The sequence below is a fragment of the Saccostrea echinata genome, unplaced genomic scaffold, assembly GCF_033153115.1.
Source record: "Saccostrea echinata isolate AGI-Se365-2 ecotype Australia unplaced genomic scaffold, CSIRO_AGI_Sech_v1 ptg000001l, whole genome shotgun sequence".
Classification (NCBI taxonomy): Eukaryota; Metazoa; Mollusca; class Bivalvia; order Ostreida; family Ostreidae; genus Saccostrea; species Saccostrea echinata.
The window spans coordinates 8608998-8625250 of NW_026889750.1; the positions used below are offsets into that span (position 1 = coordinate 8608998).

Sequence of the window (16253 nt, forward strand, 5' to 3'; positions counted from 1 at the left end):
ACTAAGGAGCAATCAGAAATAATGCATTTTCCCTATATTATCAATAGAACCCCACCCTTACACCAGAACATCTGACTTAGGGGTCATGAAACTCACAATTCTGGAAGAAGCACTCTTGTTCATCATAACTACACACTTAGTTTCTTTATTTTATAACCAGGAGCAGAAAAGAATATTTTCAAAGAAATTATGCTTTTTCACTATATAATAAATAGAGCCCCCACTCCCCAACCCTGGGGCCATGAATTTCACAATTTTGGAAAAGCATCCTTGTGCATCATAATCGTGCACCTAGTTTGTTTAAATAATACCCAGGAGCACAAAAGAAGATTTTCAAAGAATCAATGCATTTTCACTATATAATCAATAGAGCCCCACCCTAACACCAGAACCCCTGACCCAGGGGCCTGGAAATTCACAATTTTGGAAAAAGCATCAATGCTTATCATAACCATACACTTAGTTTGTTTATATAATATCCAGAAGCTGAGAAAAAGATTTTCAAAGAATTAATGCATTTTCACTATATAATCAACAGAGCCCCGCCCTAACACCAGAGCCCCTGACCCAGGGCTATGAAATTCACAATTTCTGAGGAGGCAGCCACGCTCATCATAACCATGCACTTAGTTTGTTTAAATAATACCCAGGAGCAGAGAAGAAGATTTTCAAAGAATTAATGCATTTTCACTATATAATCAATAGAGCCCCGCCCTAACACCAAAACCCCTGACCCAGGGGCCGTGAATTTCACAATTTTGGAAAAGGCATCATTGCTTGTCATAACCATGCGCTTAGTTTCTTTAAATAATACCCAGGAGAAGAGAGGATTTTCAAAGAAATAATAATGCACTTTCACTATATGATCTATATAGCCCCGCCCTAGCTCCAGAATCCCTGACCCTGGGGCCATGAATTTCACAATTTTGGTAGAGAGCCTAATGCTTATTACAATCATGCCAACAGTTTGACTGCTTGATGTCCAGGAGTAAAGAAGAAGATTTTTAAAAATTGCATCAATTTTGGTGGTTTTAGCCCCACCCCTGGGTTCCCGGGGGGGGGGGGGGGGCAGGGACCATGAAATTCAAAATTTTTGTCCCCCTTCACCCAAAGATGCCATATGCCAAAACTGGTTGAATTTGGTTGAGCAGTTCTAGAGAAAAAGTTGAAAATGTTCAAAAGTTAACGCATGACGGACGATGCCAGACAAAAACGGATAGCAATAGGTCACCTGAGTGACTCAGGTGACCTAATGAGAAATCAGAGAGGAATCTATCCTATTATTGCAAAGAGAGACTAGAACTCCAAAGAGGTCTTATACCAAGGGTTTTCGGTCCGCTTCGCTCTCCGTGGAGAGCGTTGCGATCTACAAAAACCCCTTGGTTTGCGAAGATGGTCTTATACAGGTTTTCTTTTTCGTAGAGAGGTCCAGTAATGTACACCCAAAGAAAGAAGCATCAAAAGTGGCTTTTTATAGGTGAATTTCTTGGTCTGACAACGCTGCTGCAAATAAATAAAGATGACGAAGAAAGGAACGTTTATAGAACTTAGCCATCCATCGTAATAGCTAGGTCTGAGTCATTGTTATATTTTTTTTTATTCCAAAAACTCAAGAAAAAAAGGAAGATGCTACAATTCTAAATCTGTCTTGGGGAGTGTCTTTTGAGCTGGAACAGAGACTGAAGACAAGTAAAGGTCAATAGGGAATACTTTGAGGGATGAAATATATAAAGAAACTACTTTTCGTGCCTTTCTTATTTTTTTTATGATCTTTTAATTATTTTTTGAACGCCCCTAGTATACACACATCTATCTATCGATCGATCGATTGATTCATTGAATGTTGATATTTTCATCTACATATTAGTAGGGAAAAAACAGGCCCGTAGAATGCGGGGGCCAGGGGGTCGCCCCTTTTTTTCTGAGTATATAAAGTATTTTGCTATAGTAAATTTTCCTTTATTTGCTGTTTTGCTCCCCCACTTTTTGTTATTGTAATGTCGAGCACTGACAAAATCCACGATTTGGACAGTAAATTAGGTTTTTTTGGCTTGTCAGAAAATTTCGGGAAGTTACCTCTCCCCTTTGGTCAGTTTAGGTTTTTTAGCTCACCTGAGTTTGAGCGAATGGTTAACTCGTTTTCTGTTATCAGCTATGAATATCACAAATTATTTTGATTTAAGTTTTTGGTATGACGTTTGTCTTGCATGGTTACATTTCGATCGTTTGTTCTTTGAATCATTTTAACGCTTTATTCTCTTTAATGACCCAGTGTCTTGTTATAATTTTTTGATAAAGCTCTGAATTACTTTTTGGATCGACATCATGACAGTAGCTGAAATATTGATATTTGACGGTAATTGGTTAATCATCCCCCTTCACAACAATCCATCGAACCAGATTTCTTCTACAGTAGATTGATAACTGTCAATTTGAAGACGTTGGCTTAAAATTTATTACCGCTGAACACACAAAAAATAATAATAAAAAAAGAAATAAAACAATTTATCGTGCACAAGCTTAATTTGTTCAGCTTGAAGAATTTAACTTCCTTAAAAAGATAACAATTACCGATTTTTCGACTTCAGATAATCAAGTGCAAGATGAGGCACGTGCGTTGTTCATTTTTGGGAAGGTGTTCATTAAAGCTTTACTGCTTAGAAAGTGGAACAGATCAGGAACAAAGTTAAAAGCTTCTTGATGTCTTAAGGAAAAAAGGTAATTTGTCGTTTTTGAAATGATTTTAATTGTACTCGGAGAAGTGCCTTGATACGCATATACATAATCTTTGCTGGAGTTGAAACAAGATTGGCAAGTATAATTATTTTTTTTAAAAGTTAACTGTTACATGTTGATAGTAAAAAAATAAATCATAAATATAGGTTAAATAATATAATAGGTGTCTTTTATTTTCAAACTAGTCCATGAATCCTTGATGATTACTGAACAAAATCTAAGCAAGGATGGATGAAATTATCGACGAGGACGCAGACGATGTCTTTGACAAATCCATTGTGGGACAGAAGCCAGTTATCACCTATGTAGCTATTCTAATGGTGGTAGGTTTCTTTGGCAACATACACGTTCTGGTCGTGTTCTCAACACAGTTCAAGAAAAACAGTAATTACGTAATTTTCGTTTTGTCACTTGCCGTGATCGACTTTCTGATGTGTTCTGTTCACATGCCACTGGAAATTCTGGACCTTCTTTATCCATACGACTTTTACGACTCTGTCACTTGCAAATTGTTCCGATCAAACCAATCCATACTGACCATTACGTCAATCTTGATCCTTATTCTGATAGCAATTGACCGTTACCGACACGTCTGTCATCCAATGAGAAATCAGTGGTCGGTTTCTGGCGCCAAAAGAATGATCAGATTCTGCGTGCTGCTTGCTATTGTTGTTTCTATTCCAGTACCTTTGCTGTTTGGTCTCGAAACTGTCAAAGTATCGAAAAACGCGACAAAAACGATATGTTTCTTGGAAAACGAATTGGGTATGGAATACGTTCTTCCTGTGGTTTATATTTTATTTCTAAACTTTGCTTTTGTTTGCGGTTTAGTTGTTTTGCTATTCACTTACATCTCTATTGGAATCACCACAAGGAGACGAGCAAAGGTGCACATGATGATGGCGTCATTGATGCTTCCCAAAAATCACGTCAGAACGTCACATACGAAATGTTACTGCCTCAAATGTTTCTCGTGTAAGAAACTCAGCCGTGTTCAGCATCATTCACTCAAAAGTATAGATCACAAAAGATTTTATCAAACCTTATCAAGACAAAGAACTACTGTTTTTGGGCGATCTTCCTCAAAAGACAATAAAAAAGCAACCAAGGTTCTTTTTTGTGTGACTGTCATTTTCATCGTGTCCTACCTGCCGTATGTCACTCTAGGCCTTCTGTTGACCCTAGGCCATGATCTACAGAATTTCCTTGCGGATCCTGGAATTGTGATGTATCGGCTCAGCGTCAGGTTGTTGTTGATTAATCACGTGTGTAACTGTTTTGTTTACGGAATATTTGACCAGAGGTTTAAGACAGCCTGTTTTCAGTTCTACCTTAATTTGTATAATCGTGCCAAGATGAAATTAACTAAAGGGTGTAAAAGATGATAGATAAAGTATATAGTATTTGATTTGTTTAACTGTTGTGCAGGGCGAAAATGTCAAATAAAATCTCGATATCTGACAAAGGATTTCGAGTTACAATACATTTGACTTAATTTACAAAATAATAACCCAGAGATTATTCCCTATATAAATCGTGTTGGTTTTATTGATCTGCTTTTTAAAACAAATCTGAAACAATCACACATCTGTTTGTAGACCTTCTCAGATTAAGATTCAATACTGAATACGTCAACCGAGTAGACGAGAATCTGAAATTCATAAAGTGAGAATTGTTTAATATAGCTTCTCTTTTAATTTTCATAAGAGGTAAACTATCCAACATGTAATGTATTTCATTTATTCATACAAAGTATTTCCTTTCATCCCCTGTCAATATTGCTTTGAACAAAAAAAATATTTTCTTTTTTTTCTGTTTTTTCACCAAAACATAAGTTATAACCATTTCGCTTTTTTGTCTAGGTTTCAGTGATGTTTAAGGGCTGATTATTACTTTAATTAAGGTCGATGACATGTTCCTCAAATACCTATTTTGTATTTTAGTAAAATAATTATATAAAAAAAATATTGATAATTGTCATTCTCTTGTGAATTTTAAACTGTTTTCAAAATGTCTTGAAAAATAAGTACATCAAAATTGTAATATCGGCAATTCAAGCTATTTCTAATAGGATCATAGAGAAAACACCACCCTCTAATATCTTGCATAAATGCCTGATGAGGTGCCTCAATTTTTTGTCAGGAAACTCGTTAAGTAGCAATACTTCAATGATATACTCTTGGGGAAAATTATATTATTATTGAGGAACGTGTCGTCTGACCTTAAAGTAAAATTTTCTACAGTGAAGGAAAATACATTTGTGTAATTATATGTGTAATTTATATTTGAAAGATTTTTTTTATCATACGGTTTACCTATTACAAGTATGTCACGTTTATTACCGCTTCACCTTTTTGTGTTAAATTATTGTAAAAGTATCCTTACTGTTTACTTTACTACGTGAAGCATGTTAGCAGTGTGAAAACCTATTTTCCCCGCTATCAATATATAGTGTTCCCAGAAATTATTGAGAATTTTTTTTATAATACATTTATCTAAAATGTTGGATTATTGACATAAAATTGAATCTAATGTTACTATTTTATTTAATGACAATACCCCGTACTCTCTAATGATGCATGTAGTTTTCATGGATAAGCTCCCATTTATTTTTATAGACTTCCTGTTGTCTGCTATGTTAAAAAAAATTACTGGAATTGAAAATAGAAAGCCTATTTAAGATATGTATTAGTAAGGGACTGCTTAATCTGGTAATATTTCTGAAACGAGTATTCCACCGCCTTGGAACTTCAAAATATTAAAAAAGAAGAGGAATTCATGCAATAAAGGAAATGAGTTTTAGGCCTAGTAAACTAACACTCACAGATCAAAGAAGGCTTGGATATTGCTCAGTAAAAATAACACTACATGTAGAAAAATGGACATTAGGCTTTCTTTTTTCAAAAGCACTCATTTTGAACATAGAAATCGACCGGAAGTGTACTAAGAAAACGATTGAATTATTCATGAAAACTGCATATAAAATAAGAAAGTAGCAAGTATTGTCATTTAATAGAAAACTGATTTCAAACTATAAATATTTTATTTTAAAAATTATTTGAAAAAAAAAACCTTTCACGAAAAAATTCTCACTTATTTCTAGGAACACTATATACACGTATTCTAGAAAAGGGGAAACTACATGTACATGTGTATGGAGTACAAGATATATTCTGATGTACTGTTCTGTAGATTACCATATGCATATTTTCTTGACACCTTATTTTCGGGAGAAAGTAATATTGTATTTATAAGTGACACAAACTTCATTTATTGTAATTTTGTTAATAATCTAAGTAAAACAATTATACGGGAGAATAGAATTTTTGTGAACAGACGACCTCGAGTAATTAGGCGAAAATAAAGTTCTCGCGAATAAAAATGATTCACAGTATGATATCTGTTTTGAGGCCGAAAGGAATGTCAAAATATCTTTCATTTCTAAAACAAGCCGAGAGTCATATATAATGGCAATGATTCTATATATTAATGTATTTTTCGGGGAAAATATATTTTTTCACCAGGCTTTAGTTCCTTCTACATGTACAAACAAAGGCCCAATGGGCCTTTATTTTCTTTTTTTAAATAAAACAAATCTTTAGATGATATATGTGTTCATAAGTTTTAGACTGAATTTGAAAGAGAATGAATAAGTAATTATACCTATATCACATGTACTTCCAACCCAAGGACCTTCACATTTGCACATGAAGGATGATATCGTATTGACACAAACACCGTTATGTTTGCAAGGATGCTGAAAGCATTCATTAATATCTGTGAAAAAGAAATAAATAATAAACGCTTCAGAAAAGCATAAAAATTAAATCTATCCAATATTATTCTGCAAATGAATCTAAGGACAAATCCCATACCTTTATTACAGTGGGTCTCGGTAAAGCCCGGGTTACAATGGCAGCGATAGGAACCTGCCGTGTTTATACACTGTCCCATAATGCAAGGTGTGTGGGTGGAACATTCATCAACATCTGTATAACAAAAAAGCATATGAGGAAATATAAGAGTTTGAACTGCATGGGCTATGATGCTTATAATTCACCAAAATATTTTGTGTAAAAGAACTATTTTGTTCCCAGTGTTGCACTGCATATTTGGCTAAGTTCATAGTCAATTGCAAAAATATTCGTATTTTTGTAATGTATGTATTACCTAACAGTGAATACAGTGATATGAGTACTGATATCGACTGCACATTTAAGACTGTACCTTTGTTACAAGTATTGCCACTCCAACCGTAAGGGCAGTGACAAGTGAAGGAGCCTACACTGTTTGTACAATTTCCGCCATGTTGGCAAGGCGTAGGGTTACCACTGCACTCATTCACATCTATAACAGTTAAAAATAGCATAAAATATAGCGATAACGAACAGTAATCATTGAAACAATAAAAATCAGGAGCAGAGCAAACACGGACCTCTTAAAAACATCAGAGGTGGGATCAGGTGTCACGGAAGAGTCAGTATCTCTTGTCGCCGTTTCCTCATTGTCATGATCGGGTAAACGGAAAAATCCGTCGACAATTCAGTGTTTAAATAATGGCCTAACAATTAGTATGAAGAACGTCAGTCGGCATTCGACTTAATAATAGATTGTATTTGCAGACAAGGTCATTGTATCGACTATAGAACTGGCTAAATGATGACGCTAAACGAGATTGTTGATATCCTTGTTTCATCAACTTGTTTGTCAATAGCTTGTCTCGTTTTAGAAATTGTTTAATGTGGAGCATGCTCTTGCGTATCGAATCAACTGGGAGATATAAACCCAATATGCAGGTGATAAGGGTATATTGCTACATAGGTAAGGGAAGTTGACGATAGAAAAGTTGAAGTCATCACATTTATCATAAAGTTTTGTTGTTAGATTACCATTAACGGCTTTTCCTAGTAAAATATCCAAATATGAAACACATGTGTCAGACTCTGTGTTATCTTTTATTTCGTCGATATATCTAAATGTTGATTTGAAGGTCACAGTAAGTGTCTTCTTCTCATGTATAAGTTTTATTATGCTTCATATTAATATAAAAATAGGTCTGCTAATAACGGGGCGCAATTGGTAACCAAGGGAATTCAGACAGATTGTTGGAAGACCTGATCTCCAAAAACTACATAGGTATATTATCAATCAGAAACTCAAGCATCTTTTAATATCTACTTCAGAGTTCTTGTGTGTGCAATCAGAATGTTTTTTAACAAAATAATTTTGCAAATGACCAATGACAAGGTACGTAAATTTAAGAGTTCCATTTTTATTGAAAAAGCAGCTGTTACATGGTATTTTTGTATAATGCACTTGTACTTTATGTATGAACCTCAGTAATAAAATCTAGGACAAAACTTTGAAAAGTAATACGAAGTTAATAGTTCTCTGTTACAGTTACTAGAAAACCACTAATAAATACGCTTATTCGTGGGTTGAATTTCATTTAGTTTCACAAGCAGAATTGGAGATAGATATGCATGTTTTGTTCTTAATAACAGGTTGAAAATTTTAAAATCTACTTCTACCCAGCAATCCAAAATTACGACATGATTACTGATCGTACATGTAATAGTATATAATACTAACAAAACGTGTCCTAGTTTTTCCTGGCTTGTATACAGCGGTGGTTTTTAACAAAGTACACATATACCTTGATTGCAGATATGTCCTGACCATCCTGAAGAACAGCTGCACCTATATGACCCAACTGTATTTGTACAGGTTGCACCATGCATACATGGATTAGATGTACATTCATCGACGTCTGCAAAGATTGAAAGACTATATACAAGTTACACATGATTATAATTTTTTTTCCCAAATAGAAAATATGTTAATTATTGCTTATTGATTAAAACAAAAATTATTATATGCACATTAAAACATTATACCCTGACTACATGTCTGCCCCATCCATCCTGTCGTACATGAGCACTTGAATGACCCAACAGTATTGGTACATTGGCCGCCATGATGACAAGCAGGCGATAGAGTAGAACATTCATCGATATCTGTAATAAAATGTTCTAGCTGTGTCCAAGAATTCTTTCTTTCTGTTCAGTCTTCGAGAGAAACGGAATCAAAAACTTCGGATCCATATTCTGTCAATTACTAAGACAAGGACCAGGATTGCATATATATTCATTTACATAAAGTGAGGATACCCATTAAAATGAAATTCAATTCAAAAGAAGTCAAGTTGTCCATATTTAAAAAAAAAAAATAATTATTTCAACTTTCTGTATGCATTTTTGATAATTCTTGACTGTATGTAATAAATCTGGGATAAAAAGGAACATGTTTATCAATTTTACCAATTTGGTTTTGTTGTAGTATAGGGTTTTCTTTGTTAATCTATAAGCTATTTTTTTCTGTTTTATATACCTGTAATGTTAATTATCTCACACTGCCAGCGATACAATTGTACAATGTATAAAGTTGAATAAACCCCAACAAGTGTTTATCGAATTTTGAATCATCAATGACTAACATTTTTTCCATTCATACCTTAATCAATTTTATACAAGCTTTCAGTCTAATAAGCTTTCTTATTTCTGTCTAAAAATCAATTGATACCTAGATTGGTTTGAGCAAAATGCATGTACCAACTTTTGCATTGTTATTTCGATAATGTAATTCACATGTTATTTACGTATTTAAAAACCTTCAATTATAGTGTGAAATCTATAAGCTGTCAATAGATTTTTTGTACCGTTTTCACATAATGCTCCACTCCATCCTGCAGTGCATGAACATCCAAAGGAACCTTGTGTATTATAGCAACTTCCTCCATTGTTACATGGCGATAATGCAGCATTGCATTCATTTACATCTGTAATAGATAGAAGTTAGTATATTACATTAAATAAATGATGGATATTAAGATTTCTTTTATCGAAATTAAACCATAAATGCATATAGGCTTAACACTTAATTCCTTATGGAAGGCAAAGTTAGGATTAAACAATTAACATTTTACTATTTAAAAAAAAACACAACAACAAAGGATGAGTTTGTTTTACACAGTAACAAAATTATACTTATTCTGTGGTTCAGTAATTTATTTATTGCTTATAAAAGATAATTAGGATACATGTATAAGATAAAAACCTTGGTCACATCGTTGACCTGTCCATCCTGCTGAGCATGTGCAATGGAATGTCCCATCCAAATTTGTGCAAGATCCACCATTGTAACAGGCAGTGGAATATGTGAGGCATTCATTTATATCTAGATGAACGGTATATTCATATATTGATATTTATATAAGATGCATATTAAATAAAAATTAGGGAGGGGGGGGGGACCCTTTTTATTCAGTGGCCGATCTAAAGTTCTGCGCTAATCAAATGTTTCTTTTTTATTTCTCAAAGTGGTCAATTAAAAATCTCTCGTGATTGTGAACATAAAAAATAGAGTATTTAGCAATTGCTAAATGGATGAAAAGGTTAGTTATTCCAATACTGTTTAGATTGCCTTGAATGAGATTCTTAAGTTCATGCACATCCTCATGAACTATACAACAGGTGACTAGTAATATTATATCAGACAGAACTATAATTTCAGCTAAAATGATGAATTAAACCTGGACAGTTTGTCAATTTCAGTGTGTTTTAATGAAATAAATGAATACAAATGTAGTTGGTATGAATTTAAGTTAAATAGGATATGACCTGATACTTATCTCCCCAAACTAACGCATTGCATGAAAATACTTAATAGTAAGTATTAAGTCCTAGTTTCAAGAATTTAATTTTTTTCCCCGATTTCTCTTAGAAGAAACTGTATTGAGCTAAAGATAAAGTAGCATCAATACGACAAAAAGACTATTTACCTCTCTCACAGTTGTGACCGGTGTACCCCGAGGAACAGTTGCATTGATAGGACCCCTGTGTATTGGTACAACGTCCATGAACACAAGGAGTATGTTGACATTCATCTACATCTGAAATAATTTTTTTTTAAATCATCTTTATTCTTTATCAAGCTGGTAAAGAAAATAGTAATACAAATTTTCATTTCAGGTTTAAAGTGAACTTTAATTTTTTGGATTTATTCCTTTTCTTTAAAAAAGGGATATAGAGAGTACACCAATTTAAGACAAATTGAGGAATACATAATTTGCAGTTGCATTGAGAAACCATTTTTAAATCATATTTCCGACAGAAAAATGATCCTCAGCTTTGCATATATTTCGATAGAAAAGAGTACTTGACACACAAATATACTTTTTCTCCTTAAATTTACGAAGATTATAACAATTGCAAAATTTAAAACATTAGATCTCAGTTGAAAAAAGAAATAAAGTTGTTAATTAAAATGCTGTTTGGCAAGGTCGGCTTCACCTACAGTGATATCGAAATATTGTGTTGGATAGAACTCCTTTTACAGAAGTATTCTCTTGCATGAAATGAATTCAACATAGGTTCATGTATTTAGTATGCCGGCTCAGCAAGTTTATATATCCACCATGTTTGGTCATTCAAATAAATGACATGCTTATATTATCTATTATAATGAAATAATTTTACTTCAAAAGGTAATTTCTTGACATATTAGTTCAAGTATCTTTGTCAAAATATGCAAATTTAAGACTCAGATCCATGAACTTAAACCTTTTAACATTAATGTTTACTGCTAAAAATTTGTTACAAAATCACTGGAACAGAAACATTTGGTTTTTTTTTTAATTATTAAAAAAGCTCATTGATCAATGACCGTAGTGTCGAGTAAATATTTAAATTTTAAACCCTTCCCTTGTATATGGTGACGTCTCCTATGCTATCATTGCAATATGAAGGTACTATCTTCATGTACTTTTCAAATATTTATTTATAAGCTTAAAGGAACCATTAAGAAATGCAGATTTTTGTAAACATCTAGTATATCTTCTTCTAAAATCTATCATTAAGTCGAATGCTGACTGACGTTTTTCATACTAATTGTTAGGTCATTATTTAAACGCTGACTTGTCTACAGATTTTTTCGTTTTCTCGATCATGACAATAAGCACATGGCGGGTGTGACCGGTCGACAAGGAATGCTCTCTCTCCTCCATGGCACGTGATCCTACCTCTGTTTTTTGGAGGTCCGTGTTTCCTATTCTCCCGATTTGTATTGTTTCAATGGACTTTTGAGCTTGATTACTGTTCGTTATCTCCATACTTCATAATGTATATAGTCTTTATTTAAAATGCTCTCAATTACTTTTAAAAAATCTTCGTTCGGAAGACATAGGCTATGACATATGGAGATAACGAACAGTAATCAAGTGAAACAATACAAATCGGGAGCAAAGCAAACACGGACCTCTAAAAATAATCAGAGGTGGGATCAGGTGCCATGGAGGAGTAAGTATCCCCGTGTCGACCGGTAACACCCGCTCATTGTCATGATAGGGAAAACAGAAAAATCTGTAGACAATTCAGTGTGTAAATAATGGCCTAATGTACCCGTCAGTCAGCATTCGACTTAATAATGATAGATTGTATTTTCTGACAAGGTCATTGTTTCGACCACAGAACCTGCCAAATGATGCCTTTAAAAGAGACTGTTGATATCCTTGTTTCATCAACTTGTTTGTCAATAGCTTCCCTCGTTTTAGAAATTGTTGATTGGATCTTGCATATCGAATCTACTGGAAGATCCATATGCAGGTGATAAGGTGATATTACTACATAAACAAGGGAAGTTGACGATAGGAAAGTTGGAGTTTCACCTGGATATATCATTTGTTTTGTTAGGTTACCATTAACGTCTTTTTCTAGGAAAATATCCAAATATGAAACAGATGTATTAGACTCTGAATCTTTTTTTTCAAGTTCACCTGGATATATCGAGTGGAGAAATGAGTGGAAGTAACTATTGTTAATTGATACGTCGTCAATATATGTAAATGTCGAGTCGAAAGTGTCTTATTCTTCTCATGTATAAGGTTTTGAATAAATTGTGCATCATATGAATACAAAAATGGATCTGCTAATAACGGGGGGCAATTGGAACCCATGGAAATTCCGACAGATTGTTGGAAGAGTTGATCTCCAAAAACTACATAGATGTTGTCAATCAGAAACTCAACCATCTTTTGAAGCATCTTTTTGATATCTACTTCAGAGTACTTGTGTGTACAATCAGAATGTTTTTTAACAAAATAATTTTGCAAATGACCAGCGACAAGGGACATATGCAAATTTACGAGTTTCATTTTTATCGAAAAAGCAGCTATCTATGATGTCAACAAGCCTGGACTTTAATTTATCGTGGGTAATGGAATGGACTATATTAAAGATCGTGTACTTATGGATAGAACTTGTAAACTGTGGAAGATAATCATTGTCATCATTAAAATGTTAAATACCATATTCTCAATCACCTTGGTCACAAAGTTGTCCCATCCAACCCTGAGAACACGAACACGTGTAAGAACCAATTGTATTGCTGCACGTGCCACTATTATGACATGGATGGTTGATGCATTCGTTCACATCTGAAAGAAACAATTAAAACAAAGAAATCATACTATCTTCATCGATGGTAAAATCATTTTCTTAAATGATATCGATACTTTATTACTTAATCATATTATATCCATTTTCTTGCTAATTTTAAAAATATGTATGACACGTTGTTTCATTCTTTTTGTTGGAAAAAAAAAACTACGTTTTATACGTGGTGCAAAATTTAAGTAAAAACGATTTACTAAAATTAAAAACAATGTTATTCATTGCCAAATAAGAAAATAAATATGAAATTCTTGTATTTCAGATACTTCCTGTTTGTCTTACCTACGTCACACAAATGACCTGACCATCCATGGTCACAGGTACATCTGTAGGATCCATTGGTATTTACACAACTTCCATGGTAACAATTTGATGTACCCATTGAGCATTCGTTTATGTCTAAATTTGACAAAAATCAACGTTCAATATTTTTCATTCTTAAAATCTATAATCATATCAGTCTCATTTTCGTGAAAATATAAGATAATTTAACAAGCCATTGTCCATTCCAAATTTCAATTTATGGTTAGGTTTTGGTTGTAATATGTAATATTGTTTTAATCTAGGCAGACAAAAATCAAATTCCTACCATACTCACATATGTAATGCTAGAAGTAACAAATAAATGACTTTTATTCTGTGTGTTTTTGAAATTCTTTATGATTAATACCAGTTTCACATCTATTTCCCGCCCAGCCTGTTGTACAAAGACACGAAAAAGAGCCATCTTGGTTTCTACATCTGCCACCATTATGGCATGCTGGAGAGTATGTCACACATTCATTTATATCTGTTTTGCAAATATAAATTCATTAATAAAATAATGTATAAAGAAAACCGGTTTGATATGATGTCTTCAAGACATTCTTTACTGTAAAAACTGTTTAAACAGAGCACATTTACTTATCTTTTTGATACTTACCATGCTCGCAGTTTTGACCTGTCCACCCTTGGTCACATGTACACAAATATGACCCAACATTATTACTGCAAGTCCCGTGCTTACACACAGGGACAGTGGCTATACATTCATTGATATCTAAAGAAAAAAAACCTGATTTTTCTGAAGGGGGAAAAAACTTTTGCTGTGATAGAAATGCTGCTGGTTATAATGTTTACTATATACATTGTATACCTGATCCACAATTTGTACCCGAATAACCTGAATGGCACGTGCACGTGTATCCGCCATATGTTGCTGTGCACGTTCCTCTCGATCCACATGGGTTCGAATGACACGCTTCATCTGCTCATTACAAAAAAGGGTTCTTATGTTTTGCATGAGAAACACTCAGAGCCACTTAAAATGACTACAGAAAGTATAATATTGTTTGTAAATAAAGTGAAGCTTGAAGACTATTTATAGGTCTTACACGCATTTCCAGCAATTTCATAGAACCAGATACCATTTTCACCTAAAACGATAAGAATAATAATTCTATTCCCGAATACCCATATTTACTTATCAAATATTTGGTAGATCTCTGTAGTAGTAATATGATGCTATGAGTATTTTAATTCCAAATTTCTTAAATAAGTTAGGGGAATATAAAAGATTAGAATTCCGAAGAAGTTGTGTAAAAATTGTTATAGTCGTTTAATGTCGACGGTATCAATTGGAATTTCGGCGAATAATATAAAACAAATTGTAGAGTTTCTATTGTTCAAAATATGTTACGACAAAACAAAACGATTCTAAATTAATATATCTAGGAAAAATCCCCCCTCAATCTATAACATACGAATTTAAATGATTGACATACCTGTATTTCCTTGGAAATTACTCATTTTCATGGCATTGTCTGTTAAAGAATATGACAATGTAACGTTTTTGATGTTGGAACTCCATCCAGTATAAATCTGATGCCCGTGTGTATCGCTCAAATCAACTTTGATATAGTTAAACAATGCATATGACGTAATATAATCAGTCATAATTACGCATTGTATGGAGACTCGCTAAAAAGAGGGAACAAACATGTAACTTTTTATTGATATATTACTTTCTGTAGATTACCACATTGAATATATACAAAGTGTATAAAATAAAATCCCCAACTTTTGGCCGAATTTTAAAATTTGGCTTTATATTTGATAAAAAAAAAATACTCATTTTAGGTAATGAGTTTGAGGAAAATTGTTCAATTATTTATTTTTACTAAAATGGTAAAATTAGAAATATTCATCTTAGTGGTATTCGTGTAGAAAGAGGAGAAAATTTTATAAAATTTACATTCGTTGTTGAATGAGGAGCTTGGTAAAACCTTGAATTCCACCAAGTAACTACCATGACTTCTTTAGCTGAGAAATGTGGATTGCTAGAATGTAGAAGAACCAGCACTGTTGCCTTTTTCAGTGTATCAATATTATCAGGAACTGTATGTCTGTACATTGTTACATACATCGCTGACTCTTCGTCCTTACGTTGCTCTAAATCTGTCCAGAAGGGCGCTAGCTCTAAGTATGAGTAGTTATTTGGAGTGTATGTTGTGTCAGAGTATGTAGACACAAAACCGTTCGAGCAGGCCTACAATAAGAAATAAGGAACGTGTTTTTAAACTTTTTGAGGACAGTAAAAATTGCAGTAAAACACACTTACAACGAAGTGCCAGGAATGGACGATTTTGTTTCGTTACATACTTCGTTATATATCCGTTAACTTCACAACATATTTTAAATTCGCAGGCAATGAAAATCACTTCACTGTAAGCGTCAAAAAGGTATAAGCGCTTACTCTATAAGCGTGTTTTACTGTATTCACACTAAAAAAGCGCAAACATTTTAAATCAAGATTTGAACATTTTGAAAGTATATGATCGTTCTATTCCAAGATCTTAAAATTAATGTCTTCGCATGCAAATTCCATGCATAACAAGGTATATTAAAACTGTTGACTTACATACAAATGCGGATACTTCACAGATCCAAATGGAATTGATGATTGAAATGTAAAACTATGAGTGTAATCATCTCCTTCATAGCTGACGTCTCCTCCTCTGGGGAAAATAT

General features: G+C 33.5%; 2 protein-coding genes across 2 annotated transcripts; one reads left to right on the forward strand and one right to left on the reverse strand.

Annotated features, from left to right (window-relative positions):
- The first annotated feature begins 2963 nt into the window (after positions 1-2963).
- LOC133182229 (neuropeptide receptor npr-1-like) lies at positions 2964-4121 on the forward strand. Its single transcript, XM_061316988.1, has one exon. The coding sequence runs from the start codon at positions 2964-2966 to the stop codon at positions 4119-4121; it is 1158 nt and encodes a 385-aa protein (XP_061172972.1).
- A 246-nt stretch (positions 4122-4367) lies between these two features.
- LOC133182237 (neurogenic locus notch homolog protein 1-like) lies at positions 4368-16253 on the reverse strand. The gene is made up of 17 exons (XM_061317001.1): positions 16144-16253; positions 15478-15771; positions 15008-15203; positions 14618-14659; positions 14380-14490; positions 14167-14283; positions 13915-14034; positions 13527-13643; positions 13115-13228; positions 10577-10687; positions 9853-9972; positions 9455-9574; positions 8393-8506; positions 6964-7083; positions 6612-6725; positions 6400-6513; positions 4368-4387 (listed from the first exon to the last, which is right to left on the reverse strand). Exons 2-17 carry the CDS (start codon positions 15646-15648, stop codon positions 4368-4370), a joined length of 1821 nt encoding a protein of 606 aa, XP_061172985.1. The 5' UTR covers positions 15649-15771; positions 16144-16253.

What these genes read in the sequence shown, in the direction of transcription:
- LOC133182229 (XM_061316988.1), top strand. Translation starts at nt 2,964, where the DNA reads ATGGATGAAATTATCGACGAGGACGCAGACGATGTCTTTGACAAATCC.
- LOC133182237 (XM_061317001.1), bottom strand. Translation starts at nt 15,648, where the DNA reads ATGTATGTAACAATGTACAGACATACAGTTCCTGATAATATTGATACA. An exon ending in AGGTCAACGATGTGACCAAG is followed by an intron (nt 9,575 to 9,852) that starts GTTTTTATCTTA and finishes TATCTATTACAG; the next exon opens with ATGTAAATGAATGCAATGCT. An exon ending in TGGCAATACTTGTAACAAAG is followed by an intron (nt 6,726 to 6,963) that starts GTACAGTCTTAA and finishes TTTGTTATACAG; the next exon opens with ATGTTGATGAATGTTCCACC.